At 42.0% G+C, this 26,237-nt stretch overlaps 1 protein-coding gene across 1 annotated transcript in view; it reads right to left on the bottom strand.

The window, feature by feature from the left end:
• Window positions 1-919: 919 nt before the first annotated feature.
• LOC115075654 (FXYD domain-containing ion transport regulator 7-like) overlaps window positions 920-26,237 on the bottom strand; it is a 116,084-nt gene continuing 90,766 nt past the window's right edge. Inside the window, exons 5-7 of the mRNA XM_029576228.1 lie at window positions 21,686-21,719; window positions 21,478-21,518; window positions 920-1,053 (exon numbers count right to left, since the gene is read on the bottom strand). Coding sequence (XP_029432088.1) covers window positions 986-1,053; window positions 21,478-21,518; window positions 21,686-21,719 — 143 coding nt within the window. The 3' untranslated portion in view covers window positions 920-985. The remainder of the gene's footprint in view (window positions 1,054-21,477; window positions 21,519-21,685; window positions 21,720-26,237) is intronic.

Below are 26,237 nucleotides of genomic sequence, written 5' to 3'. Positions count from 1 at the left end.
AAATATAGATGGGTATATTATATTGTAGCCAGCAGCTTAGATAATGTAGACTGATATAATGGAGATATTATTGGTAGATAAGATACCGTTCGTAGCTATAGCAATAAACAGAGAGGCTGCATATCAGAGTTGCACAGCTTCTATCCCAGAGGCCCACAAATAGATCTAGTTTTCAGGTAATCAACCATGAAAATTACCCTGTTTCTAAGTCAAAATATATGCAGAAATGACTTGTGGATATTCTGAAAACCAGGCCTGTTGCCGTACTTGGGGATCGGAGCAGTTGTAGATACTGCGACAGAGACTTGGATGGAAAGGCAGATTGATAAATACAGAGATAGATATTTTAGATTACTCTAATAGATATTTATAAGTGATATAAACAATGAACAATGAAAGAAAGATGAGAGATCCAGATATTCAATTAAATTAAATAAGACATATAACCACTTCTTTTAGCATTTTTCATCCAAGAAGCTCCTGAGTTGTCTCTTGGATTGTCCAAATATTTCATGATCACAGGTGGAGCCATGAAAGTGGACACAGAATGAATGTGTCAGACTGAAGTAATGAGGAGGCTGAAAGACTAGTCAATTGCACAGTTGAGGAATCAAGTTGAGGTGATGCATGACCCAAAATGGATCCCAGCAAGGATGTAGGGGTGCTCTTTGAATAGTTCACAGCAGGACACTCATAGTCCCGGCTTTGCGCACTGCACTTCCTTTCCCATATTGATGGATCATGAGTGGAGCCATCCTATTGGTTGGGCTAGCAGACCATGGTTTATCATGCAGTCCATTTCCCTTTGCAATTGAGCAGTCCATGTGTATAGTAAAAAAAATTCCAGGGAAGAAAAGGCTGGAAGATGTGAGGAATCCCTTCCTCCTGCCGTTTAATCCTTCCCTGACATCTTCCCCCACACCACCAAATCAGAGCCCTTGTTCCATTAGAAAGAGACGGCTCTGTCCAGGTCCCATGATCCGGTTCATGAACAGCGAGCAGCTTCAAGAGTCCTGCAGCAGCCTCGACCTTCAGACAGGGCACTGGCAGGAGCTGAGAGGGAAACAAGAGGGGAACAATACAAGAGGAGAAGAAAAGGAAGGGAGTACAGGAGAGAAATGATTAGCGAGAAGAAAACAGAGAAAGAAGGAGACGAGCAGAAATGGAGACGAAGAGGTAAAAACAGAAATGGAAAAGTGGTGAGAAGAGATAGAGAAGGGGAGATGGGGAGGTAGAGATAGGAGAGATGGGCAAAGATGGAAGAGAAGGGGAGGCAAAAGCAGAGAGAAAGGGAGAAAGGCAAAGATGGATAAGGGGAGGTGGAGAGTAGATATAATAGAGGGGGAGGGGATACAGCAGAGATAAATGAGGGGGTGGGTAGATGGAGAAGTGAAAGGAGAGAGGTGAAGAGAGAAAATGGAAGGGGAGGGTCAAAGAGAGAGAGAGAGGGAGTGAAGGAGACAATATTTGAGAGAGAAACTACTGGAAGTAAACAAAATAGCACTTGTCCAAACCTTTTTTTAAACTCATTTATACTTCCAGCATTTCTTGCAACAAGTTCTATCAATTAATTATGAGCTGACTGAAATTTGCTTTAAATCTGCTATTTGTTAGTTCAGGGACTGTCCCACTGGTCCTAGGCTTCACTCTTCCTTCATACTCAGAGCTTTCCAGAAATGGGTGATACAGGGAGGTGTGAGCTTAGGTAGTAATGGGTATAAAAAATGGGAGGAGCTTTGGATTATGTGAGAATAAAATATCTTGGTGCAGCTGAGGGAGGGACTCCCCTGATCTGGAAAGGGAGCTGACACACTGTAGAGACCATCTGGAGGGACCAGCTCCTTAGTTCATGGGGCAATATTCCTTGCTGCCTGTGTGAGGAAAGAGGAAGAGGAGAGGGCATCTTTTGGGGCCTGAGGAAGGACAAGATCCTGAAGTGGATTCTTGTATAACTCAAGCCACAAATCCACTGAGAGTTTCTGTGAACTGACTTCAGAAGCAGTATCTAATGTTTTGAATACTTTGCACAATATGCTGATTTTGTTCCTTCTGGAGTGAGATTTCCTTTGGACTTCAAACTTATTTTTTCTTTTTTGGAACAAATCTTCTGGTATGGGCTGATATTTTTCGTGTGTGATACCACTTGGGCATTATAATAGCTCAAGATCTGCAGCCAGGTTTTTCACCCCTTCAGTACCCAAAGATGTCCCCCCTGTGAAGAGGGGAGGGGATTTGTGACACTACTATTTGATAATATAAAAAATTAACCTGTTCCATATCAACCCATGATTCTATGAGCCTTTAAATCACTCAACCGCAAGTACTGCAACTTGTCATTATAAGCCTATCCACACCTCGACATGAACACCTTCCATATTCCTATTCTCAAATACTCGAACTTCTCGCTCAATACAACGAGATCTAAGCTTAACACACCTTACGACAAATCACTAATTCCTATCATGACTTCACCCCTCTCCCAAATCTTAGGACTGATGACATTCTCAATTTTGCTTATAAACACACAATCCATCCTAAAAAAGGCTACACTATTAGGCGATATCCTTACAGATGAGTCCCCAGACATTTGTGCAATAACAGAGACTTGGCTAAAAAACACAGACATCGCTATTACTAATTAACTACCCACAGACATTTACAATGTTTTCTCTATACCTAGAACTAAAAAGAAAGGAGGTGGACTCCTCCTTGCTGCCAAAAAGAAATACAATCTCACCCTGCAAGCCATCTTATCTCCTCTCAAACTCAAGATTGCTCTCTTTAAATCAAAGGCACTACAGATCTGCTTAATCTATGCTTCCCCAGGCATATTGGAAAATAACCCTTCACTACTCACTGAATATATATCCAAATACATCAACATTAACATACCTGCTATCATCCTAGGAGACTTAAATCTCCATTTCGACCGCACCCCACCATCACCAGCCTGCGATGCTACCCTTATCACCCTTAATGCACTTGGATTTAAACAAATGGTTTCGGGCCCTACTCACAAAGCAGGACACACTCTTGATGTTATTTTCACTAACTCACTTATCAGCACTGACCCATCCCAATGCACCACTACCGGATAGACACATGCTGCACGATTAAATGCAACCCCCACACTCCTCACCTCAAAAAAAGAACCATAAATTTCAGAAAACAATGCAAAACTGAAGACATCGCTGACACGCTCTCAGAAGAATTCCATAAGTTAGACCTTTCTGATGCCAACTCGGCTTGCTCTTCCTGGTATCATATCACTAGCAATGTAGCAAATAAACTCTGCCCACTACGGACCAAAGAGATCACCACAGAGAAGACAAGAAACCCTGGTACACCCCTGACCTTAGAATAATGAAACTTGAGCTCCGTAAAATGGAAAAGAAATGGCGTGGAAACCAAGCGCCAGCGCTACTCCTAAAATTTAGATCACTTCTCCACGAGTACCGTAAAACGACAAATGAAGCCAAGAAAAACTATTATGCATCAAGGATCCACCAATACCAATTTAACCCACGTGCTCTCTTCCAATATGTTTCTAGCATCATTACCCCCCCCCCCCCCCCCAGCAAACTTCAATTCAGACAATGAGGATGAAAATAGATGTGAAAAACTAGCTGCCTACTTTCATGACAAAATTGATTCTATCATGACTCGCTTCTCTACTTTCCCCACTACCAACTACTCACCTACTACTAACACACCCATTATTTCTCCCACTCATAGACCACCTACACACAATCCAAATCTACCCATCCTCTGCTCAGCTTCCCTCACAAAATTCGAAACCACAACGGCACTAGAAATTAAAGCGATCCTCAAAAAGACCAAACCAGCAATGTACCCTCTTGACACTCCTCTCCTTTCCTACAAGAATTGCTATACCCATTACCAAGATTCTTAACAAATCTATCACCTCTGGAATTGTACCAGCACAACTCAAGCATGCTATAATAAAGCCAACACTGAAGAAACTGGATTTGGACCCTACGGAACCAGCTAACTATCGCCCAGTCTCGAACCTCCCTTTCCTATCCAAAGTTATAGAGAAAGTCATCAACAAGCAACTCACAGAATTTCTAGATGAAAATCAATTACTCTTCCCATCCCAATATGGATTCCGCAAGAACCATAGTACCGAAACCCTTCTCTTGGCACTCTCCGATTCAATAGTAAAAACATTAGACACTGGTCACTCTTACATACTTGCCCTGCTTGACAGTTCCTTGGCATTTGACACTGTCAACCACAATACCCTCATTACTCGCCTCTCACAAATTGGCATTACTGGCACTGCACTATGTTGGCTCCAATCTTTTCTGAATGACAGGAAATACAGTGTAAGAATTGGCCGACATGAATCCAAACCTAGAAATCTGCTACAAGGTGTACCCCAAGGATCCTCGCTCTCTTCAACACTTTTCAATATATACCTTACTCCACTCTGTTGACTTTTGATGAAACTGGGTCTTCCACACTTCTTATACGCAGATGATGTGCAGATCCTTATCCCCATCAATGACTCCCTACACAACGCTCTCAAAATCTGGGATACCGCACTTGCAGAAATAAAGAATTTACTCACTGAAAAATCCTTGGCAATAAATACTAGCAAAACAGAGCTCCTCATCATCACGCCACAAAACAACATCCATGCTAACCCTAGTCTTCACTCACTATCTGACCCTCGCAATTTACAGCAAGTCCGCAGCCTTGGCGTTATCATTGACAAACATTTCACCTTAAAAAAATGTATTACTTCCACCATTAAAAATGGTTTCTTTAAACTTCATACATTAAAAAGAATTAAACCCCTCCTACACCCATACGACTTCCGGACAGTTCTACAAGCTACAATCTTGTCAAAATTGGACTACTGCAATTCCATCTTACTAGGACTCCCAAAAAATTCACTACAACCACTACAGATGCTACAAAATGCAGCTGCACGCTTACTCACCAATACGCACCGCCACGAACACATTACTCCAGCTCTACAATTCCTCCACTGGCTTCCTGTTGCGTCTAGGATTTTATTCAAAGTTCTTACCCTTATACACAAGTCAATCTATAACCAAGATATGCATTGGTTCTCCGATCATTTTACATTCCATACATCAGACAGACCAACAAGAAAAATGCACCAGGCTAAACTCTCTATTCCAACACTCAAACATATAAAACATGTTTCAACGAGAGAACGATCATTTACGATCGCTGGAACCAACATCTGGAACAAAATGCCCACAGATCTGCGCCAGGAGCCCTGCCATAGGAAATTTAAACAGAACCTTAAAACCTGGCTGTTCAAACAAGCCTACACTTAATGAACATATCCCCTTCAGAAATTGCTAAATATATGTTACACATACAATTATCGTTCACTCTCCAAGCAGCCATTATACAATAACTCCAACTACATTCATTGATCTAAATGTTTGCACTACTTTTACTTTTGTAAAGACTATTTCTGATCCATGGATCTATCCTAAAATACAGACTCCCAAGTTATATACATCTCCTGTTATATATTACCCAAATTATATATAATTGTATCGTTATATACCCCTCACCTGTTAAGTATTTCTCCATTGTATTATATGATTTTAATTTGTTTACTGGTTTTAATTTATATCTGTTATGTTCCTTTCTAAATTCATCTGATTGTAAAGCTTGTTGCTGAATTATTGTTCATTGTAAACCGAGGTGATGTTTTTTAACGTGCCGCGGTATATAAAAAATCCGTAGATAAATAAATAATAAATAAATTTAGAATTTCCCCCACTGGACCTTTTTTCTCCAAACCAAAGACCCGAGCCATTCTCTTCTCCTTATTTTTTTACTCTGTGTCAGAGTGTACTGACAACTCCCTCATTCTACCTTAAGAAGCCCCGTTCAAGGTTTTAACCCAGTCCTCTTTAAGGCTGCAAGGGATTCTGGGGGAAGGGAGGTTCTCTTTCCCCTGCAATAAGAACCAGGGCCTAGAAAGGCTTGGGAAGACCTCACAATACAGGTATACAGGTGGACATATACCTGTTAGTTATATCTTTGAAGCACTGTTAAATAAATATCAGCACCATAACTACCTTGTCCAGTCTTGTTAACCATTCTTGCAGCTGCAGCAGGTCTGAACATGCTACACATACTTTTATGAGAGGTGGTGACAGAATTGCACAAAATACTCAAAGTGTGGCTGCACCATGGATCAACAGAGAGACATTATTATGTTCTCACTTTGGTCTTCTATTCCTTTAAGAATAATTCCTAGCATTCTACTTTGCATTTTTGGCTGCCACCACAATTTGAGCTAAAGATTTTACCATTTTATGCACAATGGCCACAAGCTCCTTTTCCTGGGAGTTAATTCGTAATACAGAACCCAGCATTGTGTATACCTAGGATTGTTTTTCCCTGTGTGCAGCACTTGTGTCTGTCCACAATAAAATGTCATCTGCCATTTACTTTATAGCTCATATTTTATACTTCCTGTTTTAAAACAGCTTAGGGCAGTGTTCAACATACTTACTTATTTAGATTTATTCCACACTTCAAAGTGGATTAGATTCAGGTACTGTAAGTATTTCCCTATCCCGAGAGGGCTTTTAATCTAAGTTTTGTACCTGAGGCAATGGAGGGTAAAGTGACTTGCCCAAGGTCACAAGGAGTGACAGCTGGACTCGAACCCTGGTCTCCTGGTTCATAGCCACTGCTCTGACCACTAGGCTAATTATTCAAAACAAATACTGCAAATACAATGCAGCAATTAAACAGAAAAAGCAGTATAAAACATTATTAAAAAAAGCAGTAGAAAATAACCATGCTTTACTTTTCTTAAATTATAAATAACACTGGGCAACAATGAAAGTGTTACTGACCTAAAAAGGTCCTACTCTGTAGTATCTTGTAGGGATGTGAATCGTTTTTTGACGATTTAAAATATCGTCCGATATATTTTAAATCGTCAAAAATCGTTAGAGCCGCGATACAATAACAATTCCCCCGATTTATCGTCAAAAAATCGTAAATCGGGGGAAGGGGGAGGGGAAGGGGGAGGGCGGGAAAACCGGCACACTAAAACAACCCTAAAACCCACCCCAACCCTTTAAAATAAATTCCCCACCCTCCCGAACCCCCCCAAAATGCCTTAAATTACCTGGGGTCCAGAGGAAGGGTCCCGGTGTGATCTTTTACTCTCGGACCTCCGCTGCTCTCGGATTCGCGTGCAGGAAGTCGTTCCCGGACCCCCGCTGGACTTTTGGCAAGTCTTGTGGGGGTCAGGAGGCCCCCCCAAGCTGGCCAAAAGTCCCTGGGGGTCCAGCGGGGGTCTGGGAGCGATCTCCTACGCTCCTGCCGTCGGGGGACAAAAAAACAAAATGGCGCCGGCGCTACCTTTGCCCTGTCATATGACAGGTCAAAGGTAGCGCCGGCACCATTTCTACAACGCACTGGAGGTCTGAGAGTAAAAGATCACACCGGGACCCTTCCTCTGGACCCCAGGTAATTTAAGGCATTTTGGGGGGGTTCGGGAGGGTGGGGAATTTATTTTAAAGGGTCGGGTGGGTTTTAGGGTTGTTTTAGTGTGCCGGTTTTCCCGCCCTCCCCCTTCCCCTCCCCCCCACTGGACCCCAGGTAATTTAAGGCATTTTGGGGGGGTTCGGGAGGGTGGGGGATTTATTTTAAAGGGTCGGGGTGGGTATTAGGGATGTTTTAGTGTTCCGGTTTTCGATTTACACGATTAACACGATATTTAAAAAACCCAAACTGTGACGATCCGATTCCCTCCCCCTCCCAGCCGAAATCGATCGTTAAGACGATCGATCACACGATTCACATCTCTAGTATCTTGATGTGCTGAACATGTATATGACCATGAAAAGTTTTTATTGGCTCTCGTTTTGAAGATATTTAATATAGTTCACTTTCTATGTTTAGTCATGTAAATTTATCCAGTAGGACTGTAAATAAGCATAGAATGATGTAATATTGCATCAGATTGCATACCATCATGCACACATCATCCAGAGTTTATTACATCATTTTCTGATGCAATGCAGTTCTACTGCCATGCTGCTGCTGAGTAAGCGGACGTCAGCAGTGTACTATATGAAGCCCAGTCAGAAAGGGTGAGCATTTGAAATATTCATGCTGGCTGACTACTGCTGGACACTCCGCAGAGATGCTCCCGAGCGGGTGTACAAGAGACAAAGAAATCTAAGACGTAGTCTATGACTTCATTTTTCAAACGGTATTAACCGTAGGTCTCCTACTATTGGCATACAATTCAAGATGTAATTATATTATTGCATATTACAAAAAAACTAGAGCCAATTTTGCATTTTCACAGTCACACTCATGTTTAGCACATGGAAATTTATAAGAATTGACTAATTTCATTTCAGTGACATGACTTTTGTGAAAATTTGTTGCCCAGTGAGCTATTGGCATACAGTTCAAGATGTAATTATATTATTGCATATTACAAAAAAACTAGAGCCAATTTTGCATTTTCACAGTCACATTCGTGTTTAGCACATGGAAATTTATAAGAATTGACTAATTTAATTTCCGTAACATGACTTTTGTGAAAATTTGTTGCCCAGTGTAATCAGAGGAACTGAGTGAAATACGGACAATGAATTCTTCTGAGTCCCTGCAAACTGAATAGCAGAAGCAGAAGGGAATTTTAAAAGAAAATCCTGACTGAAGCATAGCGTTCTTCCTGGCATATAAATGGCTAAGGGATAGATATTCAAAAGTCAATAATTAAAAAGTTATTCATCTAAATGGCTATTTAAAAATATTAAAGAGTTAACTAGCTAGAATATAACCAGTTTCGTTGGGGGCATTCCAGAGATGGGAAATGGGTCTTCCTGGGAGAAGAGGAGTTAGCTAATTAGGGCTAGCTTAAAGTTAGTTGGATGCTTAACTTTATTAGCCACTCAGTGGCTGAATATGGACCCTAAATGTTCAGACAAGTAAAGACTACTTTTATGATACAGGGCTTTATGAATTAAAACCAAAGCCTTCAATGGTCTTCTAAATTTAGATGACCATTTCTTCAGTCTTGCAGGGGCCAGATGCTTTTGGAATTAGACTCCTAAATTAGTATTTTTGAAGATTTACTAGGGTTCCTAAATTTGGGCTCCTAATTTCATTAATTTCTTAATTTCAGGACCCTAAAAAGTGGGTGGCTATCTGGAGAAGTTAGGGCTTAGCACTGATTTTCAAAAAAAGGACACCTAAATTAGGGGCCTAAATCCAGAAAAATAGGGGCAGACATTCTACAAAAGTTAGGCCTCTAAATTAAGCTCCTAAATTAGGAACCTATTTTCAGCCGAACTTAGGTTGCCTTAGCTGAAACTTCACATACATTTAGGCCCCTATATTTAGGTCTGCTATTTATGAATGTGTTAAACACCTCTGCTAAGATCCCTGGGGTACTCTACTATTTACCTTTTGATATTAATTGAATGTTTCCTATCTTTTACCCATTTACCCTCCAGTTTTCCAGCACATAAGAACATCAGATTTTCTATACTGGGTCAGATCAAAGATCCATCAAGCCTAATATCCTGTTTCCAATGAGTACCTGGCAGGATGCAAAAGGCTGATAGAATCCATGTTGCCTATCCCAGGGATAATAAGTGGATTTCACCAAGCCCACCTTAATAATTGTACAATGGCAGATTTTAATGATATGTTATAGATTAACAGGAGGATATCGACATTTTCATATTGGAATTCTTTCCGATCTCTGGGGTGAATATCATCAGTTTCTGGTTATTTGTTATTTAGCCTTCCACTTTGCTCTATAGAGATATGCATTTGTTTGAAACAAATGTGCAAAATGTGTTGAAGGAAGCCATTTTTGATTCAGTCATAGGCCCCACAATGAATGAAGTGCACCCACCAAAATAAACAAAAATGTTTTTCAATTTGTTAGTTTTCCATTAAAGTTTATGGCAGCTAAAAGAGTAGTAACTAGACCTCCTCTAGAGCCAAGGAGGGAAGTAGCATGGAAAAAGACAGAGAGGAGGACCTATCAAGGTCAAACACTATTTTCACCATTCTGTAGCTGGCATGTATAATCACGTGACATTAATGACCGATCACTGAAAAGTTTGAGCATTTGCAAGCTTTATTCTGAGATTTACTGCTCTGGTGGATTTCACAGGGGAAGGATGTATTTTCTGCAGCTCTATATGACTGAAATAAAAAGTTTAAAAAGAGAAAAGGAGAAAGGAAGTTAAGGAAAAGGAAGGGTGTCGTTCTTATTTTCACTACTGAAGTGCTTACTGTGTTAGAGAGACAGAGGCATTGTTATTTTGTATTTACACTGGGATAGGATAGTGGAGTGAAGCTGGGAACAGGAGAATACTTACTGCCATACACCAGACTCTATGCCTTGGAGGTCTAGCTGCCACTCTACTTTGTTGCCATACCCTTGATGTTACTACTTGTAGGTCTTGCTGCCACTCTGCCTTGATGTCTCTATGCTGTTTACCATTGGGATTTTGATGCCTCAATGCTGTTTCTGATACCCTGTATTCTATGTCTTCAGAGTTTTGATGCCTCCATGCTGTTTGACATACAACACACTCTATCTCATGGAGATTATGATGCTTCCATGCTATTTATGATACCCTGCATTCTACTCCTTGGGAGTTTTGTTGCATTCATGCTGTTTGCCATACAACACACTCTGCCTCTTGGGGTGTTTCATGACTCCATACTGTTTGTGATATCTAGCAATCTATGCCTTGGGGGTTTCATTGCCTCTATGACATGTTCCATTCAACACACTCTGCTTTGCTGCCATACCTCTGTTGTTAAACCTTGGGGATTTTGTTGCTACTGTCTCTGTCTCATTATATACACTGCAGTCTAGTCTTCTAATCTGCATCTATTATTAGTTCCAGAAACACACTGCAGTAAACATTAGCTTGAGCCTTCTTTGTTTAAAAATCCATTTCAGAGTTTGTGTGTGCAAAGGAGTCAGCACACATATATAGTGTGTGAGACATTTTTTGCATACATTGTTAGAGTTACTGGGTAAAATATTGTTCTGTACAACTGCAGTGTCACAGCTGTGAGCCCTTGGATTATGGTGTGGTTGACTCAGCCTAGGTGAACCTACTAGGCCCATGCCAACAACTGATGGACACACCCTTACTGGGACTGGAGCTTCTCCTGTTCCAACCCCGTTCCCCATGGGTTGAGCCTTTGGATTCCAGGGGTCAACAGTGTCTCTTGAGCAGTCAGAGAGAGTCCAGGTATAGGCAGTGATCATGGAAGGCAGCAAGCAATGTCTGGGTCCACGCCAAGGGTCAGGGCAGGCAGTGAGCAGATTATATCTGGGTCCAGGCCAAGGGTGAAGGCAGGCAGCGAGCAAAGTCGAATCCAAGGCAGAGGTCAGAACTGGAGAATCAGGCCAAGACAGATAGAAACCAGACACTGAGGGATAAGACAAGACAAAACATACAAGGCAAGGCAATGGAGGCAGGGAAGGGGCACAGAGAAGGCAAGACAGCAAGACAATGAGGCAGGTACTGGGACAGTAGGATAAGGCACAGGAAGAAGTAAAATGCACTGCAAGGCAGGAAGAAGTTACAACAAGGGTGTGTGAAGATGTACCAGTTGTAAAGAAGGATAACAGTTGCATTTTCATGTGGCTACAGTCAAGAGCTTTGGACGTGTAAGATAAGTAAACAAGTCAATTGCCAAAGTTATTAATTTAGGATATAATTTTAACTGCATACAAAAAATGTTTTAAAGAAAGATGATTCAGGGCCAATGATTATAGAATATATGGGCTTACCAAACAGTGATTTGCCGTATAAGTGTTGCAGTGGTTGAGTCCTGGATATAAAGGTCCTAATAATGCAATTATAATGAATACATGTAGGTTCCTACAACATCGTATTTGTTCATCATTAAAGATCAGAGTGAGAAAAAAGATGAGTCAACTCTGGCACAGACGGAACTCCAGGAAGTGCTGTGAAGTGAGCCTTTATTAGATAACCAGTCCACCACTACCCAAATAGAAGTGCATCCTTTGGAGAGAGAGGTAGGTCTGTGACAAAATCCATCCACATGGGTCCAGGGTTTTTTGGGGTCTGGCAATGGTTGTTAACAGTCTTCAATGGTAAGCAAGGGAACTTTGGGATAGGATTCCACGTAGTGCTGCACATCTCACTTTATTTGAAGCAACAGTAGTGGCAAAGAAGCAGTTCCAAGGGTGGCCTGTTAGGCAAGAATCATTGGCCCATTTCAGTACTCTCTCTCACAGGCATTTTAGAACCACTGTCTTTCCTGGTGGGACAGGTACCACCACAGCAATCACAATTTCTGGCTGGATCAATGATATGGCGAGGTGCTTCCTCGGATTCCTCTGTCTCAAAAGACCACAAAAGAGCATCAGCCTATTAATTTTTCTCCACCAGCCAGTATGTGAACTGAAATTCAAAGTGATTAAAAAATAAAGACCATCAGGCCTGCTGTAGATTTAGGCACTGGGCTTGTGGAAGGTATTCCAGATTTTTATGGTTCATGAAGATCTTGATTGGGTATCTAGCCACCTCCAGAAGGTGGCACCACTCTTGCAGGGCCAATTTCAAGGCCAGAAAGGAGTTCTTTTCCCCAATAGTATAATATCTTTCTGTGGGGGTGAACGTTTCGGAAAAGAAAAAGCATATCATGAGGGTCTCTTGAGCACTGTGTTGAATGAGGATAGCCCCTACCCCAATGGCAGAGGCATCTACCTTCACAATGAAATATCTAGAGGGATGAGGATGTTGAAGACAGGGTTCTTGGAGAAATGCCTGCTTGAGGAGACAGAAGGTTGGTAGCACTTCTTCAAATCAATGCCTGGTGTCTATGCCCTTCTTAGTAAGAGCGGTAAGCGGAGCCACCAAGGAAGAGTATCCATGCATGAACAGCCAATAGTAATTGGTGAAGGCAAGAAATCTTTGCAGAGCTTTGGGCCCAGTGGGTTGAGGCCAGCCCTGAATAGTCTTTACTTTCTTCAGGTCCTTCCACAGACCATGCCAAGAGATGGTATAACACAGGAAGGGCAGTTCATTTTGCTGAAAAGTACTCTTTTTGAATTTGACATATAATTGGTATTTCTGGAGTTTAGGTAATACTTATTTCACTTGCTGACGGTGCTGTGCCAGGGTGCGAGAAAAGATGCAAATGTTGTCTAAATAGACTAAGACAGGGGAGTACAGTAGGTCCCTGATGATCTTGTTGGCCATATTTTTGGAAGACAGCAGGGACGTTGCTCAGGCTGAATGGCATGACCAGATATCTATAATGGCCGTCACGGGTGTTATATGTTATTTTCCATTTATCTCCCTTCCATATTTGAATGAAATTATAGGCTCTTCTGAGGTCCATTTTAATGGAAATTTGTGCACCTCACAGACGATCAGATAGTTCTGGGATGAGGGGTAGTAGGTACCTGTTTTTCCAGGCTATGGCATTGAAGCCTCTATAATCTATGCATAGTCAAAGAGAGCCATCTTTCTTCTCACAAAGAATCCTGACCCTGCATGAGACAAGGAAGGATGAATGAAGCCCAAGTTTTCCTGAATGTAGACAGACATGGCTGTAGCTTTGGGATCTGAGAGTGGATAGACTTTGCTCCTGGGAGGCATCTTTTCCAGGAGCAGGTCAAAAAGACAGTTATAAGGCCTATGAAGTGAGAGGTCTCAGCTTTCTGTTTACTGAAGACATCATAAAATTACACATGCAGAGCAGGAAGGTCCAGGATGTCAGAGATCTGGAATCAGGCTAGGCTTACCGGAGGCACCACCCAGGAGAAGCAATATTATTAAAAGGAGATTTTCCAAAGGGTGATCTATAAGGCTTCCAATCTACAGAAGCATTGTGAAGCATAAGCCAGGGCAAGCCCAAGATGATGGGATTCATCACCTTGGACAAAAATGTAAAAGGAGATACTCTCCCTGTGCAGGAGCCCTATCTGGAGCATAATAGGAATGATAGCCACTAATAGGTGGCCAAGAAAAGGTTTGCCATACACTGAATAGATGGTCACTACTTTGTTCAAGGACACCGTAGGGACGTTATGCGGGTGGACCAAAGCTGTGTCCATAAAGTTGTCTCAAGATCCAGAACCCAAAAAGGCCTCAGTTTGCACCTTAGTATCTTGGAAGAGGAGTAACTCTGGAGAGGATGAAGGCCTGACCAATCTTAGGCTCTGAAATGTCCTGCCTTTTCCTGACATTGGCTGGCAAAGTGCCCCTGGGCTACACAATAGAGGCAGAGATTAAGCCACCTCTCTTCTTTGTAGAGGCGGGACCTCCCAAGCTGCATGGGCTCCGAGGAGATGGCAGCCAGCACATCTGTCTTGGCAGCCAGAGGCCGCTGGAATTTGAATGCCAGTCTGAAATGACAATGGGATGCCTCTCTTTCATGGGCTCACTCATGGAAAAGATCTACCCTTCTGGCCGGGGTATTGCAGGAGATAAATCCTGGCCCACCAGCTCATCTTTTATATGCTCTGCCAAAAGATGGCAGTCAGGCTATCTTTGCCCAATGGAGTTCTGAAGCCAAGGCGAGGAACTGAATAGCAAAGTCACCCTCAGTGCAGCTACCCTGCCTGATGCGGAGAAGCTCCATAGTTGCAGATGAAGCCCGATCAAGCTAGTTGAAAACCTGCCAGAACTGGTGAAGCGGTGATGCCCAGGCTAGTGCAGGTTCGCCCAGTAGAGACAGTGTGAAAGATACTTTGGTACAATCTGAAGGAAAACGGTCAGCCTGGAAGAAGTATCCAACAGAAGAAAATAGGATAAAGCATAAGTGCTGGCAAGTTAAACATAGAAATGATGGCAGAAGAAGACCAATAGGCCCATCCAGTCTGCCCAGCAAGATTTCACACTTATTTTCTTATACTTATCTGTTACTCCGACCGTTGAGTTCAGGGCCCATATTGGTAACTTTTTTATTCTAATTTCCTTCTACCCACACCACTGATGCAGAGAGCAGAATTGGAGCTGCATCAAAGTGAAGTATAAGGCTTAATGTTTGAGGGTAGTAACCGTCGTATCGAGCAAGTTACCTCAATGTTTGTATACTCATACTGCTCAGATCAATGCTTTGTTAGATGTTGTCTGAATGTAAATCCTATTTCTTCATTCCCCCCTGCCATTGAAGCAGTGAGCTGCGCTGGATATGCATTCAAAGTGAAGAATCAGGCTTAATTTGTTAGGAGTAGTAACCGCTGCAATAAGCAAGCTACTCCCATGCTTATTTGTTTACCTAGACTTTGCAATTCAGTCCTTGTTGGTTGTTGTCTGACATTGATAAGACAGGCTAAGAGAGAATTTGAAAAGAAGTTGGCCATAGAGGCAAAAACTCACAGTAAAAATGTTTAAAAATATATCTGAAGCAGAAAGCCTGAGAGGGAGTCAGTTGGACCGTTACATGATCAAGGGGTTAAAAGGGCACTTAGAGAAGATAAGGCTATTGCGGAAAGATTAAAGGATTCCTTTGCTTCGGTGTTAGAGATGTGTTTAGTTTTTGCATGTTGGCTCGGGCTTCAGCTCGGGCGACCCATGGAAAACTTCATTTTCCAACGGGTTGGGTTTTTTTGTCCGGCGATTTTCTTCAAAAACGAAAAACCCACCCCAACCCTTACAATTTAGTTCATTACAAACCCCCCCACCCTCCGGACCCCTCCAAAACTTGCATAAAATCCATGATGGTCCAGCGGAGGTCCCGGGAGCGATCTCCTGCGCTCGGGCCGTCGGCTGCCAGGAAACGAAATGGTGCCGGTGGTTCTTTGCCGTAATCATGTGACAAGAGAAGGTTATCATGGGTAATGATTCAGATGAACTCAACCAAATCACGGTGAACCTAGAAAATGTGCATAACTCCCACTCCCCCTCCCCTTCATCCTTCCCCTTTTACCCCATCAAATCCTCCATTGCAAATCTTTGACTTTGCTCATTTCCTCCTGTTTGTTTTTGCTCATTTCCTCCCCCCTTTTTTGCTCTATGCCTTAAGTATTAACTTTGTTGAATTTTGTAAACCCTCTTTAAGGACTTGAGACATTTTCTGTTTTTCCTAAGCATGTTCAATGCTATCTTTCTACCTGTTCCTTGTAAACGTTTTATAACGTTATTTTTACTACCTGTCTATGTAAATCGATGTGATGTTCATACGAATGTTGGTATAAAAAAAAACTTCAAATAAATAAATAAATAATATCTCTGTAATGTTCCATGGTGAGACCGCACCTTGAATACTGTGTGCAGTTCTCATCACCGCATCTCAAAAAAGATATAGCTGCACTGGAGAAAGTGCAGAGAAGGGTGCTTCAACGGCAGGGGAGAAAGTCTGATACTTCACTTTCAACGCATAGCTCTCTGCTTCAACGGCAGGGGAGAAAGTCTGTTTCTTCACTTTCAACGCATAGCCAGCATAGCTCTCTGCTTCAACGGCAGGGGAGAAAGTCTGTTTACTTCACTTTCAACGCATAACCAGCATAGCTCTCTGCTTCAACGGAAGGGGAGAAAGTCTGATACTTCACTTTCAACGCATAGCCAGCATAGCTCTCTGCTTCAACGGCAGGGGAGAAAGTCTGATACTTCACTTTCAACGCATAGCTCTCTGCTTCAACGGCATGGGCAATGTAGAAAAGAGGATCTATATATAGACAACAACCAACAAGGACTGAAATACATAGTCGAGTAAACAAAAGCAAGGGTGTAGCTTGCTTATTGAGGCGGTTACTACCCGTAACTAAGCTACATATTCAATTAGATGCAGTTCCAACACTGCTCTCTACATTAATGGTGGGGTGGAAGGGAAATAGAACTAAAAGGTACTAAGAGCCAAGCGTAACAAGTAAAAAGAAAAAAAAAAGTGCATAGCTTGCTGGGCAGACTGGATGGGCCGTTTGGTCTTCTTCTGCCGTCATTTCTATGTTTCTATGGAACGGCTGCCCTATGAGGAAAGGCTAAAGAAGTTAGGGATGTTCAATTTGGAAAAGAGATGATTGAGGGGGCGATATGATAGAAGTCTACAAAATCATGAAGGGACTTGAACAAGTTAATGTAAATTGGTTATTTACTCTCTCAGATAATAGGACCAGGGGAAACTCAATGAAGTTAGCAAGTAGCTCATTTAAAACAAATTGAAGAAAATTCTTTTTTACTCAGTGCATAGTTAGGCTTTGGAATTCATTGCCAGAGGATGTGTTTAAGAAGTTAGTGTAACTGGGTTTAAAAAAGGATTGGATAACTTCCTAGAGGAAAAATCCATAAACTGCTATTACAGTAATTAATAAGCAGTAGTAACTTGTGATTTATCTAATGTTTGGGTACTTGCCAGGTACTTGTAACTTGGATTGGCCACTGTTGGAAAGAGGATACTGGGCTTGATAGACCCTTGGTCTGACCCAGTATGGCATGTTCTTATGTTCTTATGTAAACTTTCATAGGGCTGCAAATAGAAGAGCATATTATTCTATAACAGAACATTTTCTTTGGTGTCTGTGCTATAGAGCTGAACAGAGCATAGTCTCTCCGGCTATTCTTTAAGAACATAAGAAATTGCCATGCTGGGTCAGACCAAGAGTCCATCAAGCTCAGCATCCTGTTTCCAAAAGAGACCAAACCAGGCCACAAGAACCTGGCAATTATCCAAACACCAAGTCATAAATGTGCTACTTGCTAACTTCATGGAATGCCCCCTAGTCCTTCTATTATCTGAAAGTGTAAGCTTTATCCTGTTGGACTCTATACCCTCCCGGACATAAAGTGCCACACCCCCGCCAAGCTGATCCTCCCTATCATTGCGATATAATTTGTACCCTGATATAGCACTGTCCCATTGGTTATCCTCCTTCCACCAAGTTTCTATGATGCCAATTATGTCAATCTCATCATTTGCTGCTATACACTCTCCCATCTTACTTCTTAGACTTCTGGCATTGGCATACAGACATTTCAAAGTGTGTTTTTTTGTTTGTTAAATAGGAGATGAAACGATTAGTAGAATTATGTCTAGACTGAAAAAGATTTGAATAATCTTTTGTACCTTAGTATCGCTCCATGGTGAGACATAACCTTGAATACTGTGTACAATTCTGGTCGCCGCATCTCAAAAAAGATATAATTGCAAAGGAGAAGGTACAGAGAAGGGCAACCAAAATGATAAAGGGGATGGAACAGGTCCCCTATGAGGAAAGGCTGAAGAGGTTAGGGCTGTTCAGCTTGGAGAGGAGACGGCTGAAGGGGGATATAACAGAGGTCTTTAAGATCATGAGAGGTCTTGAACGAGTAGATGTGACTCGGTTATTTACACTTTCGAATAATAGAAGGTCTAGGGGGCATTCCATGAAGTTAGCAAGTAGCACATTTAAGACTAATCGGAGAAAATTCTTTTTCACTCAACGCACAATAAAGCTCTGGAATTTGTTGCCAGAGGATGTGGTTAGTGCAGTTAGTGTAGCTGGGTTCAAAAAAGGTTTGGATAAGTTCTTGGAGGAGAAATCCATTAACGGCTATTAATCAAGTTTACTTAGGGAATAGCCACTGCTATTAATTGCTTCAGTAGCATGGGATCTTCTTAGTGTTTGGATAATTGCCAGGTTCTTGTGGCCTGGTTTGGCCTCTGTTGGAAACAGGATGCTGGGCTTGATGGACCCTTGGTCTGACCCAGCATGGCAATTTCTTATGTTCTTAAGTCACATGCATTACAGGTATTCAATTGTAATAGCCATGCATTACAAACACAGTTTTCCCTACTGCAACTTTTTTTTTGGTATGGGCTACCAAAATTTGTGTCATATAATATCTGTTGTGTGTGAAGAGAGACCACTGGTGAACAGAGAGCATGGGAAGTTCTGGCTCAGAGGGAGAGATCTTTGGTGAGGAGAGAGACGGGGGGGGGGGGGGAGTTGAGTTTCAGAGCATTAGTGGGAAGTTGCTTGGATATTGAGCTCTAAGTTCCCATCATAAGAACATATGAAATTGCCATGCTGGGTCAGACCAAGGGTCCATCAAGCCCAGCATCCTGTTTCCAACAGAGGCCAAACCATCAGGTGCATCCGATTTTGAGGCATTCATTAACAAAGTAAAAAGGAACATCTAGTAGGGCATTCATGACCTTCTTGCATGTGTGTTTGTGACCCCTTTTTTCAGTTAGGAGGCAGATGGGCCTGAAAATAAACAGGGATGAGGTATGAAGGCTGGTTAGAAGTGCCTGTTGCAGATGCCTTTCCTATCTGTGACATCGTCATTTCGCAGCAGTTAGGACATTAAAGCTAATGAGAGCATGCATCAACTAGCTTTATAGCAAACTAACCCACCACTGTACACATTAAAGATTGGGAAGCTTTAACAGACATGAATTAGTCTGTGGGGCATGGAACAGATGCTTTACATAGCCTATGGACTACTAGTGAGCCAATGAAAGCTATGCCTGCATATGAGTACCGACTGGGAGAACACATCCATGACTTGTTAACTTGTTTAACTGCTAGTGCCAGAAGATATCTGAGGATCCGAGGTGGTGGCCTGGATTGCAAACTGGTTGACAGACAGAAGACAATGTGTGATGATAAATGGAACTTACTCTGAAGAGACAGCGGTGTTAAGCGGAGTGCCGCAAGGATCAGTGTTGGGACCGGTCCTGTTCAATATCTATGTGAGTGACATAGTGGACGGGATAGAAGGTAAGGTTTGTCTGTTTGTGGATGACACTAAGATCTGCAACAGAGTGGACACGCCGGAAGGAGTGGAGAGAATGAGATGGGATTTAAAGAAGCTGGAAGAGTGGTCAAAGATATGGCAGCTGAGATTCAATGCCAAGAAGTGCAGAGTCATGCATATGGGGTGTAGAAATCCGGAAGAACTGTATTCGATGGGGGGTGAAGGGCTGATGTGCACGGAGCAGGAGAGAGACCTTGGGGTGATAGTGTCTAACAATCTGAAGTCGGCAAAACAATGTGACAAGGTGATAGCTAAAGCCAGAAGAATGCTGGGCTGCATAGAGAGAGGAATATCGAGCAAGAAAAGGGAAGTGATTATCCCCTTGTACAGGTCCTTGATGAGTCCTCACCTGGAGTACTGCGCTCAGTTCTGGAGACCGATCTCCGAAGAAACATAGACAGGATGGAGACAGTTCAGAGAAGGGCAACCAAAAAGGTGGAGGGTCAAATGACTTATGAGGAGAGATTGAAGAATCTAAATATGTACACCCTGGAGGAATGGAGGAGCAGAGGTGATATGATACAGACTTTCAGATACTTGAAAGGTTTTAATGATCCAAAGATAACGACGAACCTTTTCTGTTGGAAAAAAATCAGCAGAACCAGGGGGTCACGATTTAAAACTCCAGGGAGGAAGACTCAGAACCAATGTCAGGAAGTATTTCTTCACGGAGAAGGTGGTAGATGCCTGGAATGACCTTCCGGAGGAAGTGGTGAAAACCAAAACTGTAAAGGACTTCAAAGGGGCGTGGGATAAACTCTGTGGATCCATAAAGTCTAGAGGACGTGAATGAAGATTGGGTGGCTCATGGGAACGATGGCTACTACCTGGTGATAATACCCTTATTCAATAAACATACACACGATTAATGCGACTCCAACATTGCCCTAAGCTTCAGCGGCAATGAGGAAATGTGGAAAAAAGGATTTGCATTCACAAAAAAGCGGGGAGTAGCTTGCTTGTTACGGCGGTTGCTACCCCAAACCAAATAAGCCTGATACTTCACTTTCAATGCATATCTGGCATAGCTCTCTGCTTCAACAGCAGGGGAGAAAGACTGATACTTCACACATATCCAGCATAGCTCTCTGCTTCAACGGCAGGGGAGCAAGACTGATACTTCACTTTCAATGCATAGCCAGCATGACTCTCTGCTTCAACGGCAGGGGGAATGAAGAAAGGTGGATCTATATTCAGGCAACAATCAACAAGGACTGAATTACATAGTCTGGATAAACAGATAAGCATGGGTATAGCTTGCTTATTGTGGTGGTTAATACCCTAACTAATTAAGCTATTTCACTTAGATGCAGTTCCAACACTGCTCTCTACATTAATGGCGGGGGTGGAAGGGAAATAGAATAAAAAAGGTTACTAAGAGCCAAGAGAAGCATAAGTATGTGAGAGAAAAAAAAAGTGCGAAAGCTTGCTGGGCAGACTGGATGGGCCATTTGGTCTTCTTCTGCCGTCATTTCTATGTTTCTATGATTCTGGACGTTTCAGAAGGAATAGGATCTATGTTTTTTGTGTTGTGCCATTTTTCAGTGCACCTTAAGGAAAGGCATTCTAAATCAATGACTAGCTACCTAGTTGTGAGAAAGGACTGTTGTGTTGAGAGGTAACAACCCTGAGGTTCAACAAAAATCAATTAACATCTAAATCTGTGTAGCTAAGAGTGAATCCTGAAATGCTACAGATAATGCTCATCTGTCCAGCCTTCTCTTACTTTGGGAGCATCCAGCTTGCCTGTCATCCATCCTACTGCAACTAAAAAAGAACAGAGAGAAAAGGAAACAAATAAAGAGAGGGGAGGAAGAAAAAAGGAGACGAACCAGAGAGGAAGAGAGAGAGAGAGAGAGATGGGAAAAGTTAGTAAAACAAATAATCCAGGAGCAAGACACTGAAATGTAGGAATAAGATTAGAGATAACATACTTAGAATTATTCTTTTTGCACTTCAATTTGTTACCTAGAGAGAGAAAAATAGGCAACAGATTAATAAATTAGTTGCTGATGAATCTCCCCACATGCAGAAAGTTATTCTCAAATAATGACTTTAATAGAAGGGTATCATTTATTTAACTGCAGAATGCATGCTGCTTAGCCAAACAGGAAATTAGGAGAAGTGTGTGTGTGTATATATAATATAACTATAGAAATGCTGTAATAGCAAAAACATTTTTAAGAAAATATTTTAAACTTGCAATGGCTTATAGATAAATTGTATACATTATATTAAATTAAAGTGGGGAAAAAGCCAGTTCATAACTTACCACCAAAGTAGCAAGCCAACTTGTCAGACAGTTGCATAACGTGCCGAGCAGCTTCTATAATCAGTACTGGCATACAAAACCCTGTTTGGAAACTTTTTCTTTTTTACTTATTTTAACTTTTTTTCAAAACTACTAAAATATGTAATGGTTAGACCAAAAAGCACCATTTTTATGTATGTCCTATACACCAAAGTCCATAGGGTCATAGAATCACACAGATCGCCTGCTCTTGTCTTCCTCTGGTTCTGTACCACTTTAGGGTAGATGAGCATTGAAATTCTCATATTTAAACCAACATCGGCTTTCCCCCGCTCCCTCCATCACTACCATGTCTTTCAATATTTATTTATTTATTTATTTATTTAAGATTTTTATATACCAACATTCAAGACGAAAGTCCCATCATGCTGGTTCACAAGAAACAGGAGTGCAGTTATAATAAATAAAACTTAACAACTTGAACAATGGTGCAGAAAAAGCAGTTACATGTAACAAGGAATATATAACTTGGATTAAGAAGGAAGATGAAGATCAGATAATTACATATAATAACATTGTAAGAGGTGGCTATTAATGATATTGCTAGCGAAGTGTGTTGATTGATGGGAGTTAAATAATGTTGGAGTTAGGAAAGGCCTGCGTGAACAGCCAGGTCTTGAGTCTTTTCTTGAAGGTTGAGATGCTGGGTTCCATTCTGAGATCTCTTCCTACCACGGCCCCTCCTTCAGTGTTTCACCAGAACACGCAGGTGGTCGCCACACTTCCCGGTCCTCGCAGCAGAGCAGGTGGCACCGGCATGCTCTCTTCTGCCCCCCCCCCGCGGCCCGGAAGAGGAAGTGGTGAGCAGCGGCTGCGTGCGCGGGAAGAAGAGACCATGCTAGGGTGCTCAGAATCGGACCAAAGAACAGAAGAGAGGCGCGGCCTGAGGAAAATGAAGAAGAGCGTCAACCCCCGCGGCCGATGGGACTCCTCCTCCGCCAGGGCTGAAAATGAAGGAGGTAGGAGGTTAGGATTGGGAGGAGGCTGCTGCTGCCGCTAGTTCCGGGGAGGGAGAGAGAGAGCGAATGAGCAAGCAAGCATGTGTGTTTGAGATCCTGTGTGTGTGAGTGAGACAGCATGTATGTGAATGACTGAGAGCCTGTATATGTGAGAGAGAGAGAGCATGAATGTAAGTTTACGATTGGGAAGCTGTATGTGTAAGTTTGTGATTGAAAACCTGTTTGGGTGAAAGAGTATATGTGTATGATTGAGATCCATGGTGTGTGAGAGAGATCATGTGTATGTATGATTAAGAGCCTGTGTGTATAAGTAAGAGAGACAGCCTGTGTGTCTGTGTGTGACTGAGAGCTGGTTTAGGTGAGGGAGTATGTGAGTATGTGATTAAGAGCCTGTGTGTATAAGTAAGAGAGACAGCCTGTGTGTCTCTGTGTGATTGAGAGCTGGTTTAGGTGAGGGAGTATGTGAGTATGTGATTAAGAGCCTGTGTGTATAAGTAAGAGAGACAGCCTGTGTGTCTGTGTGTGATTGAGAGCTGGTTTAGGTGAGGGAGTATGTGAGTATGTGATTAAGAGCCTGTGTCTATAAGTAAGAGAGACAGTCTGTGTGTCTGTGTGTGATTGAGAGCTGGTTTAGGTGAAGGAGTATGTGATTGAGAGCCTGTGTGAAAGTGAGAGAAAGAGAGAGAGCATGTTTATAAGCATGTGAATGAGAGTCTGTGTGCGAGAGAAAAGGGATAGCATATATGTGTGTGATTGAAAGCCTGTGTGTGTAAGTTTGAGATTGCAGACCTGTTTGGGTAAAAGAGTATGTGTGTATGATTGAGATCCTGTGTGTGTGTGTGTGTGTGTGTGAGTGAGATAGCATGTATGTGAATGACTGAGAGCCTGTATATGTGAAAGAGAGTATGTCTGTGATTGAGAGTGAGAGAGCATTAATGTAAGTTTATGATTGGGAACCTGTATGTGTAAGTTTATTTATTTATTTATTTAACACTTTTCTATACCGACCTTCATAGTAATAACCATATCGGATCGGTTTACATCGAACAAGGGTAAAAAACTGAAGCGACAACTAAGTAAATAAACAATTGAAGTGGAAGAGGCAAAAAGTTACATTCAACAAGGAGTAAGAACTTGGAAGCTTAATCAGCTATATATGTGTGTGATTGAAAGCCTGTGTGTGTAAGTTTGAGATTGCAGACCTGTTTGGGTAAAAGAGTATGTGTGTATGATTGAGATCCTTTGTGTGTGAGAGAGATCATGTGTATGTATGATTAAGAGCCAGTGTATATACGTAAGAGAGAGAGAGCATGTGTGTCTGTGTGAGACTGAGAGCTGGTTTAGGTGAGGGAGCACGTGAGTATGTGAATGAGAGTCTGGGTGTGAGAGAAAAGGACAGCATATATGTGTGTGAAAGCCTGTGTGTAAGCGTGAAATGATAGACAGCATGTGTGTCTGTGTGTGATTGAGAGCTGGTTAAGGTGAGGGAGCACGTGAGTATGTGAATGAGAGTCTGGGTGTGAGAGAAAAGGACAGCATATATGTGTGTGATTGAAAGCCTGTGTGTAAGCGTGAAAAGATAGACAGCATGTGTGTCTGTGTGTGATTGAGAGCTGGTTTAGGTGAGGGAGCATGTGAGTATGTGATTGAGAGCCTGTGTGTAAATGAGAGAAAGAGAGAGAGCATGTTTGTAAGCATGTGAATGAGAGTCTGTGTGTGAGAGAAAAAGACAGCATGTATTTGTGTGATTGAAAGCCTGTGTGTGTAAGCCTGAAAAGATAGACAGCATGTGTGTATATGTGTAATTAAGATCCTATATAAGTGAGAGAAAAAGTATGTGTATATGTGAGTGACTGAGAGCATGTGTGTATAGGTGTGTAATTGAGAGCCAGTGTGAGAGAGAGTGCTGGTATGTGACTGAGAGAGAGGAGAAAGTTCCAAGCAAACCACCCCTCCTCCTGCTAATTCAAAACAATCTCAGGACACCTGGATATCAAATGTTTCCAGGTATGCAGAGCAAAAACATTTTTGAATCCTTATTTTTTATTACTGAGTCTTTGTGTCTGCTATTTTGAAATATTTTATTGAGTTTTTATATTTCTTGATTTGTTTTATGGGTGATGTTTCTCTTTTTCCTTTGTTACACTGCATACAGAGACTCTGGCTTGTTGCAGTTTCCAATTCAGTTTTTTCTGCATGTTTCTAGTTATGCATTTTGGTCTCTTTTTTCTTTGTTAGGTGAGGGTCAGCACATGTGATTCAGGTGAGGTTTTCTGCTGGCGTGTAGTTTCTGTGTAGGGCTCTATAGTAGCCTGGCTTGGTCTGTTTTCCTAATAGGAGATGTATTGGTGTCTTAAGGCCTGGTGTAATATTTCAGTGTTGCCTTTTCTTAGGTAAGGTAGTTACTGTTTAAGTGCTGGAAATTGGTGCTGTATTGGTGTGGGATGTTTACTATTTATGCAATTTCTGTTCAGAATATGTATCTTTTCCTTGTGTCATTTTAAACAATAAAAATAATTACCAGACCTTTACTTTTTATTTCCGCCGTGAATTGTAATGAGCAGTGTGTCACACATGTGAGCGTGGCCTGTCCGGTGTGTCACAATGGGAAAAAGGTTGAGAACCACTGGTCTAAACAATTCATAGAAACTGAACAGGTGCCACACATAAAATGTCCTGCAGGGGAATTGGTAAATGACACACCGGGTCGAGAAAAAGTATGAACCAACTGATCTCTTGGGTTCTGACCACAAGTAGATGCAAAGATCAGCTCTGCCAATAATTTGTCATATATAGTCAAGACGTTCCAATAATGTTTTATGATTTGTTTGACAGAGACAATCTGAGACATGTAAGGCAGAACACAAACCATTTGGTCAGGAGGAGCAAGTATCTGTGCAGTTAACAATCTCTGTTAGAAAATAATGCCCTCTTGTAAGACCTTTTGATAATTTTATTTGGATAGCCTCTCATCTTAAATTTTGGTATCATGACTATCGCCTATCATTTATATTCTTGTGATATGGCACAAATGTGTGTAAAAACTGGCCTGTTGTATGCTATTCATTAATCATCTGTTGTTGCGAAGCGCGCCCTCAGGCCCGGTTAGAAGCTAGGATGCGCGGTCCCATCTAAGGTAGGATGTGAGCCCTTGGGTCATGGCATGGCTCAGGGAGGAGCCCCAAGACATACCGCGAGAGGTGAGCTGGTATGAGC

Source organism: Rhinatrema bivittatum, chromosome 14 (genome assembly GCF_901001135.1).
Source record: "Rhinatrema bivittatum chromosome 14, aRhiBiv1.1, whole genome shotgun sequence".
NCBI lineage: Eukaryota > Metazoa > Chordata > Amphibia > Gymnophiona > Rhinatrematidae > Rhinatrema > Rhinatrema bivittatum.
The sequence above is the reverse complement of the archived record's forward strand: the minus strand, read 5'-3'. Positions and strand labels throughout refer to the sequence as shown.